Genomic DNA, 11,675 nt, shown 5'->3' on the forward strand with positions numbered 1-11,675 from the left:
TTGGAGTCTTAGTGGAAAAGGAAATTAAGGACATATTTGAATGCTTCTAATATTTTTTAAGAATTTTATTTTGTGACTTTTGCAAAATGATTATATTGGTTTAACCTTAGAGATTAACAAAATTAATTTTATTCTTATGTTAGAGAGATAAGAGAGTCCACTATTGGTAAGTGGCTAGAGCGACAGGACCTGAATCAGAGGTCCCAGGGTTGATCTCGCTTCGAGAACCCTGATGTCATGCAGTAGTGCCATTGATGGTTATATAGTTAGCAACATGTTTCCAAGTAAAAAATAGTCATGATCTAGCATTGCTGCATTAATAAAATATTCGCCCAATTACAGAAATTGTAATAATAAAATTCATCACACGATATGAGACAACTGTTATGATTGCCATCTATGGAACCGAGTAGTCTAATTAGCACTAGAGGACTTAAGTTCTGATTGCTGTTCAAAATATGTAAAATTCATTGTGATCTTTCACACCAGACAATGTGTCTGACCTAGGTAAACAAATATTCTAATATAGTAACCATTTATACAGCAATTGACCGTACACCTAGGCTTTTCTAATTAACTTGCTCTGTCTCCTCAAAAAATTGTCAAACATATCTTTTGTCTTGTTTTATAACGGTTGGTTAACTTCGTTCGAAAGCTTTAAATTTCAAGACATTAGAGTGCATATAATAGAATGCAGGCGCCTAGACCCGCATTTACTCCATTCGCTAGTCAAACAGATCGAAATCGTCTGACGCGGGAGCATTCATACATGCTTTATTAGAGTTGCAGGGCTATCAAATCCTAGTCTCGGGCTTGATCCTAACGTTGTATGAAAGCAGCTTGATACCATCATAGATTTCAAATATAATCTAAGTGGCCTTTCGTGGGCATTGCTGCAGCATTCGTATATGCAGCGCGGGCATAGCTGTAGTAGCAACATGCCTCTTTCAAGTAAATGGTACTCAGATTGAATCGAAAAGAAAAACTAGTGGGGCGCATGGCATCGTGCCTTAAGGCAAATTGCTGAAACTTCCCCTACCAAAAATTATTTTTTTAAAAAAAGATTAACAGTTTTGAAAAAAAAAATACCCTGAAAAAATTAGATATTTGACAAAAATTTACTTTTTTTTGAAAAAAAAAGAGACTTATGAAAAAAAAATATATTTTGAAATATTTTAAAAATTTGAACTTTTTTTCAAAGCAATCGTACTGGTCTAACTGATAAACATTGGTACGGAACCCTTAGGAATGTAAACAAAATTTATACTTATTGTTCAAATCTCTATAAAATATCAGATAATTTGATATGCATATGTCTAATGATCATTTTTGACCGCCAAATGTATTTTTTTTTTACTTTTTTTTACTAGATCTCCGAAACCGCTAGACCTGCCTTCATGAAAATTTGATCAACTTCTTCATCTTGTCAATACAAGTAAAATGTTGTAAGAACGGACGCTCCGTTCTCTTAAAAATTGAGTTACCGTTTCTGGCACTTTTTGCCCCGTATCTTCGAAACAGCTAGGCCTGCTTATGCCAAAAGCTAATCAGCACGTCTCCTTATCAACAGCAATCGAATGTTTTTTTGAATAATTGAAATTGATTGAACCGTGCTCCCCGACACACACACATAGACACACACATACATCCATTTTTTCTAAGGTATGCCAAAATGTTCAGAAACCTCTGAAAAGTAAAGATATATAAAAATTTTCATTTTCGATTTTTTGCGATTACTATAACTTACCCTACGGGAATTTAATAAGATGACAATATCTTGCGGCTTAGTTCTCTAGAACCAATATTTATCCCGGATTTAGGCTTTTCATCCTGCATTCTCCCAAATTTTGAAAAAAGTTCCAATTTTCAGTATTTTTTCCAATTATTTTCCAACTAGAGTTAATTTGTATAAAATTTCAAAAGATTTACTTAATCGCTACATACTACTTGATTACTAAAGTGTTCCAAAATTGTGAATTAAAATAAAATTACCATATGTCCCAGAGTTCTAATTCGCGGTCAGTCTAGAACCCATATATGTTCAGATTAAGATACTATTTCAGGATTGCCCCAAAATTTTTATTTTCAGTGTTTGTCTCAAATATATTGGGTTTATTTATTGATAGTATATATTAGTAATCAAAATAATACATTTTTATAAGCTATAAGCTATTCTGATACGATTAAAATAATACTAATATTATTTTAATTTGTTTCTTAATTTTTTTTATATATAAAATTTAAAATCTAATTTTATTAACTTACTTGCAACTTCGTATATTGATGCATCAATGTCATCTCCCACAGGAGTATCAGTACTGACAAATTCCCACAGTTCTGACACATTTTTCACTTCATTCAATTGCATAATCAATTCTATGGGTATCTGAAATTAAAAAACAATTGTAGGTAAATGATAATTTAGTCTAATTGACTTAGATATAAATTTTAGAAGCAGGGTCATTTTTTTAGTTTCTGGGATGCTTTATCACTTTTAAGGCTTGAAAAATTTAGTTGGACAGTTGATTTCAAATATTATATGCCGATAAAAGCATAAAAACTACGTGAACAACTGAATTTGTGGATGTATGTTTATAAAATAACACCGTAAAATTTATCCAATTATTATTTTCACTGTGAGAGTAGCGAACAACACTTGTGTTCAATTGCGCAACATTGTTATTTGTTCAACGCGATTGTTCTGGCATATATAGATTCTTTGTCTTGGTTAGCACATGCTTTTTTTTACAATAGTACTACACATACAAAATAATAAGCGAATTACACGATAAAATAGCTCCTGGAGAGGAAGATGTAGTGGTAAATCTGACATAGATTAATATGAAAACATATTTTTCAAAAATTTTACTTTCTGTACACGTTTAAGTCTAGTTAATAAATATTTTCAGAAAAAATATTTTGTCTCCAATATATGAATGTATAGATGTTTGTATATATGATTCAGATCATCTGGTTAAAATACTAAGTCCTAAAATTTGACCCTAGCAAAATTGTGACCCCATAAAACAAAATTTTTATTCTAAATAATGTAAGAAACTATGAACAGCTGCGTTATAATTTTAATTACTTAATTTATTGTTTATGTTCTCAGAAACAATATGCATATTTTATTAAATACTCGTATTTGTTTTCAAGAATCGTTGATATTATAATTAGCATGAATACCCTGGGGAATGCCTTTATCATCCACGTAGAATTGAAAATACCCATGTGAATTACATATTAAATTCAGGTTTCACATTAATTGAATAAAAATAAAACAGATAAAGATTTAAAGTTATATTGAGAATGAGAAATTTCTTTGTCGAATATTAGTTGATTAACGACAAATATAGCTGTCCTTCTCACTTTACCTAATTAAATGTAGTATGTAAATTTGAATCGATTATATTTTAAATGACTATAATTGATAATCTATAAAAAATCCCACAAGATGCGGTACAGAAATTTAATTGCATGATCAGTATGAATAATACATAAAAATATTTTTATACGATTGCACCTTATAAATGTAATTTTTTACATCATTTTACCAATGTTACAAAAAAAATGTAAATGATTGAATGAAACTTCTAAATGGTTACACATTATGTATCAAGCCTTCTGGATGTTAATAAATTAAATCAAATTGTACAGTTTATAAAATAAAATTAAAATAATTAATTATAAATAGAATTATGAATTATAAATAGAATTATGAATTATAAATAGCAAATTAAAAGAAAAATATTCACAATTGAAAAAAATTGTGAAAGAATGTCTAGCCAACAGTATTGAGATGGGTTTTTAGTCTACTGTTACAAAGAAATTTTAATGAAAATAAAAATGTTTTACCATTACCAAAAACTGACTCATTTACCGGTTTTTCTTCTAGCTTTCAATTTTACTTTCATATCTAAAATATTCTGTCGATTAACAGTTAAACTCTGTTAAATTCTTTATGACCGTTGTCCAAGTAGAAATCCAGTTATTGCATTTAGATAACACATTTCGGAGAGTGGAACTCCGCAAGCGATGATCATATGTGCATTTCTACATTTCAACTGCATCGAAAAACAGATTTAAAAAAATGGGTTTTATGTAGAATATCGAATGTCATTTTTTTAATTTTTTTTTAAACTGTCAGCTTTTTAATTTAGCCTTTGCTTCATTTCTTTTTATCAGATTCGTATATATATATACTCTTGAATTCAATAAAAATAAATTATATTTTTCATCATATTGTTGGAAAAATGTCAATAGAGAAAGCTTAATAGAGAATTATAAAACTGTATTAAAATCTCTTACTCAAAAATGCCATGACAGTTATATTATTTTGTTTTTTACATTAAACGCAACTACCAACTTGTAGCCATCTTGTGGCCAAGTCGTAGCCATCTTGTGGCCAAGTCGTAGCCATCTTGTGGCCAAGTCGTAGCCATCTTGTGGCCAAGTCGTAGCCATCTTGTCGCCAAGTCGTGTTGCCACATTACTCCCTGTTCAGTGTTGGGACAAACCTATTCAAAGTTGGTAGAAAACTTGGGTAGTGATCTGGGAAGGTAACAAGCGGCGACATTTTGGAAAAACTAGTTAGTGAGCTGACCTTTAAAAAAATCAGATGTTTTTTGTCAAATCATTTTTTTATACCACTATTAATCTAAAGAATTATTAAATATTAGTAAGTTCACAACAGACGAGTTATAAAGTTCGCTCATTTTAATTAACTATTGAAAGTTACAAAAAAATGAATTATCTATCACAGTAGATTAGTTTAAAATAACTAAAAATCGTTTATAATGTAATAACTTTAGTAAGCTACTCAATTTCTGCGTATGATATTACTTCTCTTGATTTTATTTTATCAGTATATTGCGAATTCTTTTCGAATATCCAAAGAAGATGAGAAGCGTGGCGATTTGTTCGGCTTCATGCGACCTCCTTGGCATTCTGCAGAATTTCATTTCAGCTGAAAATTTATTGGCAAGCCCCGGGGTCTGCTTTGTGCCTTAGAGCGCTTTAAAATACTTTAAATCGGTGCATAGTTTGCGTCTGAATTTATACCTTAGAGTTGGAGATACACTAATAAACAAATATAAGCTTGTTCGAGAAGTAATTTATTTTGCTTTTCCAATTGTATGTTTTGCATCTGAATTCGCATTTTAGCCGTATAAGGCTTGTATTTCTTGAGACCTGATATTTAGAGGATAGTGTGTTAAAAATCACTTTTTTATATAATGCACCTATTCCATATGGAACTGATTGAATCAGCAAGTTTTTGTCAGTACTTAGAATTTTTTAAATTGAATATCAATACTAAATTGCTCCTTAAGTTTTCATCTACTACCAAAAGGTTGTTGAGGATATATATATTTTTTTTTTAATTTTATTTGTCTATAAAAATATAAGTTAGCACAAAAATATAATAATAACAAATTGCACACTTAATCAATCGATATCAATACAATCATACAGGAATTAGCAAATATATACCATTTAAAATAATGGAAAATTTTCATAACATAAAACCATAAATATATGTTCAGGACACAGTGTATAATGCGAACATGTCATTGGACATCAGTAATTGTTCTATGCTTGTTTTTCTACCTTTTTTGTAATATATCTAATAGTACGAAAAAACAGTAATAGATAATTTAGATTACATTAGAACTAATGAAAGTTCAGACATTAAGATTTTGGTTTAAAAAAGTACAAATAAACAAAATAATAATTACTTCTACGAATGTTTCTTTTATTATTTTTTATATATACAGTAAACAAAACAATATCAATTTTGTTTATATCAAGATAAATGTATTCACAAACGTGTTCCTTTAATAGTTTTTATAATCGTAATAATATATGCACATAAAACAAACATTCAATCGCCATTAAATCATCAATTACTGCGATGACTTTGCTATAAAAACCAGAAAATACCTGTATTACGCATATTTACGAGTATGAATTTTATCTGTACTTCACATTTTATATAGAGAGATACCTTATCGAAAAAAAAGTTCTTCGAAAAAATATTTTTAGTTAATAGTCACTAATGATAAATTCGATCTATATTGATAATTTTCTAGATTGAACTGTGTAGTTGAATATTTCTGTGAATTTGATAGAAATAGGCACTGTAAAATGATAAATAAATGGTAAATAAAAATTTAGTTCGTTAACCTTACTCAGACAAATGATGATAATAAGTAGTAGTCTGTCTGAAGGCAGGTCCATGTGGCGAGGGCACCACAAATTGATGATTGCCTTCTGCTTGCTTGTATATTATTTCCATGACTATTTTATTACCAGTATTCACTTTTTTATTAATTTTTATACATTTTCCTTTCTTAACTTTTGCTTCCATCAGTTCCCTGTATTTTCTATTCTTTGGTAAGTCATCAATCATCTGCTTTTTTTTTCTTCTCTCTGTAGAAAGCTCTCCTGTTAGAGAATGAATCCGATCCAGTTTCCTTTTCTTGTAATGATCATGCCCAGTACAGTTCCTGCGTTGTTCTTTCTTCCCAGCACCTCTTCAATGGTTATCTGGAGTGTCCACTTCATCTTTACCATTCGCCTCCAGATTTTTGTCGGCCTTAGAGTCCGCATCTCTGATCCGTACAGTGCTATGCTTCAAACATAATACTTCTAATGCGTAATTCAGATGTTTAACTTCATCAAACTGATACTTATTCAATAAATTTACTTTCACCATTGCACCTCATATTTGTAAATTTTTGGATTAATAAATTATTAAATAAAAATTACCATAACATTTCTATTTTATCAGAGAATTGACCCTAACTCTCGATAGACCTTCTCTTCTATAGTCTGACATACATTACAATTGGAATTTTGGCACTAACTGGAATTGTTTTTATTATTAGATATATTTCCTTTATTACCAAGCTTATAGAAACCAGTATATATTTCTGATTACCAAAATAGGAGATTTATGATTAAAAAAACTTTTAGAAATGTAGCGTCGATAATGAAAATGTTCTTCGCCCCATGCGCAAGGCCGCAGGCGTCAAGGTCGATGCTTGACTCCAGATTTGTCTTAAAATGTGTTTTCCTGACCGCAACTTTGACAAATGCAAAAAATCTCCTTATGCATATTAAAAAGTGTTATCGAACGAAAGCGCCATTTAATGTAAATTCTACGATCGCACAAGAATGCACGTAATTCATGAGTCAACAGCTAAAATCTTGTTGACTAACCGAATCGATATTCCGGATGATAATGTGTTCCTGGAATTAATTTCTCTGTATAATTTTATCTGATTAATCAGAGAAATTCAAAATTCCAATGTAGCAAAGTTCAACCTATTATTAAAATCGCAAATTGTATGTATGGATGCTAATAAGACATAATTGTATAGGTATTATTGCTACTGCGGCGACGAAGGTGTATTATTAGTTTTCAATATGTAATTGTCGGAAGCGCATTGAATAGAATAAATATCAACATTGCAAGAAATATCAAAGTATTGATATGGATTTTTTCTAATTGTTTTGAAACTTTAAATTGATTGATTGCGACTGAAACTATTAATTTTACTAAAAAAAAAACACAATTTTCTGTAATGATAGCGTTCTACACGATGTGTTATCAAAGAGACATCAGTTGCACGTACGATAAAATTGTTATTTTACATTTGTGCGTTTTGTAGGTTAGGTTTTATGTGTAAAATGCCTTGTCGAACACCAAATACATAGCTCTTAAACAGTTTGTTACTACCAACTCATACGAATTTAGATTTCTAATATGGAATTATTATAATTTTTCTATTATATCCAAGAATGCCACATATATCTGACTATTTTTAGAGCTATTATGACCACTGGAGTTCATCATTCAAAACATGATGGAAGTTACCACAGTTGGCTACTCCATTTTGCTGATCATTCTAAGATAGGAAATTAATGTAGGGTTATTATGGTTGATAACCTTGTAGTGATGAAATCTGCTGTTTTCACTACCTCCTGGACAGTATCGATTCCCAAATCGTTATTGTTACTAATATACCAAAGTGCATTTGCATTACACCTTACAATTTTTTACTTTGGATAGATAAAATTCTTAATCCACTGGCGCAGCCCCACAACGCAACGCCATAGGTCCAGATCGGTTTGATGTGAATTTCGTTTTTAAATGACTATTTGAATTTACCACCAGTTGCCAAAACAGTTAATTCACTTTTTTTTCATCTGTTTTGTTTTGCTGTTTATATGAGTAATCGAATTTAATTTGTTATCCAAGTGCATTCCTAAGATATCTTTACAATTTGCAGTTTTCACACAAGTAGCATGGGTTTTACAGCTGTATCCTGTTTCCACTACTTTCTCAAGAAATTTTAAACAACATTTATGATAGGTTAATAAACAAAAGCGGGAATTTTTGTTTGTTTGCTACCTAATTTACATAGCATTTCGTGGTCTGTTGTTAGTTCTATATGTATTACACATCCTCAAGCGGATACTCTCGCTTCTACAAACGAAAATTCACTTCCTGGCTGTACAACTGCTCATTCATGAATTATGCATTGCATTTACCTCTTATATTTACTTTAATTCTGTTATAAGATGAAATTTCGAGTAGTTTCATTCACTACTTAATTTTCAGTTTGGGTAGAATAAATATATTAGGTAGTACTGTACCGCAGAACATAATAGGATACAAGAATATAATTAGGGTAGAGGTAATTATCTCAAAAAACAAGTAGTAACTTGTTTGGTTTTGAGCTCTGTTTTTTAGTTTATTATGCCTAAATATATACTTTTTTATATAAAAAAGTCTTATATAGTCTTATATAAAAAAGGCATCAGTAATTTCGGGGATATATGGATAATTAACAACTATTCTAAAATGTTTCTCATTAGTAATCCTTTTAAACATTGATAATTAAATGAAAAAAAATCAAAATATAACTACACATTTATTAAAATTAAAATATAATTTTTAACCTTATTTAGTTGTTATTGTAAATTTAATATTATGTGCATATTACCATTTTTTTCCTTCTGTAATAACTAAACAAAAATTGATTGAAAACACTGTTAAATATCAAACTTCTCGATGGAGGAGTTTATTCTAGCATAAAATCCGATTTGCCCATTTTGTTTTATCGTGTAGATCGAATGAGACCAAGTTTGGAAAAAGAATGTGTGACGTGACTCTTCTTGACGTTTTCTCAAAGACGGCTGAACCGATTTTGAAAATTTAAAGCCATTCGATGTATCTCAATCTGAACCAGCACGGATTAGTTTTGCGCGACTATCGGTCGAGCCGTTTCCTTATTATTATTAACCTTTGTCCACGTTCTAGCCCACAAGTTTGGATAAATTTTAAAAATTCAAAAACCGTTCGAAAGAGATTGCTTCCAAATCGCGTTGATTAGTTTTAGTAAAAATCGACTGGGCCGTTTCCTCGTAGTTCAATGTTGAAAACATTTTTTTTTATCATTTTGATGGTAATATATGACGGTGATATATGACGGTAGATTTCATACTCTGGAATAACATACTAAAGTATTATAGGCCTACGATAATCGGTAGAATTATAATAAATCATCAAAATTTAGAATTGCCCTCCGCGATTCTAATCAGAATCTATGCCTTTCGGACATATGTAGATTCGTTTTTCGGAAGGTAGCTACTGATTACAGTTGACGCAAATATTGAGGTATAGTACACAAATAAAAAGCAAACCATTGGGTTAAATATAAAACTAAACAAACATCATACGATGTCTTTCTATATACAGTTTATAATTTGTATGGAAAAAATTGTTCACAAAGTATATTATTTTGAAGTTAGATTCAGCATTTTTATATAACCTACATGGAATTTTATATGACGCTTACAAATTAAGAAAAATAGCAACAAAATTCTATTTTTATATTGATGAAATAAATGAGAATTGTACTAGACCTTACTGGACAACCCTACTGAAAAACAGAATGAATGAAAATTGCAATTTGAAATAGTTATATTAAATATAATATAAATATAACAAATCGAGTGAATTTTGTTATCGTTTTTACTAATGATACATAACTTTGACGAGTAATAATAATTTTAATAAAAACCATCTTGTTAAATTAAATAAATTATTTAAAACAATTCTCATGCATTCCTAATCAACAGCATAAATAATAATTTCCAAGCAAGATACGAATGTATATTATCTACCGACTTTGTTATATATTTTAACGAGTTTTGTTTTATATTTTGAGTAAATATAAAACTGTGACAAATGGCACAGTGCGAAAAAAACTCTAATAATAAAATAATTACGCAAACATTAAAAAGTAGTTAGTAGTGTAATCAGTGCGAGACACTGCGAGTTTGTTTAAAAAACAGATCCTAATTAGCACATTTGGAATTAGGTAACAATACTAGTGTATATTTTGCATTGTATATATTTCAATAGACTTCATAATAAAAAAAAATCATAAACATGATTATTTAGTACATATTTTAAATTCATTAATTTCGGTGTGGGTGCACTTGAACTAGTACCGACAAGATTTTCTACTATTAGTATCCACCTAATTGATTGTCAATAACTGTTTGATCTTAATAATAGTTATTACAAACAACAGGTTTCTTTGTGGATACAAATGTTATTCGAATGATTCATCGTATTGTATAAAATTAAACGTGCCGAGATAATCGTATTTGTTACAGCGATTTTAAATGTAGTTAAGTAATAAAAATATAGAAAAAATATAACTAACAGCATATGACACTGTTGCTTGCAAATTGCTTAGACTTTACATTGTATGATAATGGATACATACAAAAACCGACATCTTAGAAAACTGGTTTTTGAATAGCTTTTTTAGGAAACCGGTTTTGGTCGGTTTTTCTTTGAATGATTTAAACAAAAAAAAATTTTTATGTGACAGAAAATTTTTATGTGAATTTTTCTGTGCTTTAATAAAAAAAATTAACAGAAAATTTTAAGTGATTAAAAGTAATTTTAGATTGAAATTATTTACTGCATAATTTCATTGGTGATGAATTTTTCTGTGCTTTAATAAAAAAAAATATTGATAAAAAAAAACAAAAAAAATTTTTTTAAATAAGATTAAATTAAAAAAAAAATTAAAAATAATTTAAAAAAAATAAAAAAACACGATTGAATGACTTTTAAAACAATTGCTTATTTGTTGTTTATGCATACTTTTCACATAGAAGTGTGTATATATTTTTACAATAATGAAACAAAAAACGCCTATCAATTTGCAATATATTTTTCATCAATTTGATTCATTTGACTACATTTATCCTTTTTAATTTTTTTAAGTATTACTCATACTCAATTAAAATGTTAAAAACCATAATTTTCTACTAAAAACCGATTTTTAATCCTATATTTTTCTCGTGATAACCGGTTTTTAAACCCGGTTTTCTAAAACCGAGAATACTATGTAATAAGAAAATTAATATTATAAAAATAATTCATACAAATATATACTAAATTATTAGATTATTGAATACTGATATATTTAATTCGATTCAGCAATACTGTGGATGGTCAGTTTTTACTTGGAAATGTATAAATGTATAAATTTATTTTCAAGCATCTTTAGGGGCTATTCATTAATCACGTGATCGATTTTTGAAGAATTTTTGAACCCTCCTCCCCTTTGGTGATTCGTGGTGAT

The 11,675-nt window shown here is 29.2% G+C and overlaps 1 protein-coding gene across 1 annotated transcript in view; it reads right to left on the reverse strand.

The window, feature by feature from the left end:
* LOC113376423 (vascular endothelial growth factor C) overlaps positions 1–11,675 on the reverse strand; it is a 97,012-nt gene that overhangs the window by 73,580 nt on the left and 11,757 nt on the right. Inside the window, exon 2 of the mRNA XM_026616323.1 lies at positions 2,266–2,386. Coding sequence (XP_026472108.1) covers positions 2,266–2,386 — 121 coding nt within the window. The remainder of the gene's footprint in view (positions 1–2,265; positions 2,387–11,675) is intronic.

Source organism: Ctenocephalides felis, unplaced genomic scaffold (assembly GCF_003426905.1).
Source record: "Ctenocephalides felis isolate EL2017-DRISC unplaced genomic scaffold, ASM342690v1 CF-g0.4_SCAFFOLD_01886, whole genome shotgun sequence".
Classification (NCBI taxonomy): domain Eukaryota; kingdom Metazoa; phylum Arthropoda; class Insecta; order Siphonaptera; family Pulicidae; genus Ctenocephalides; species Ctenocephalides felis.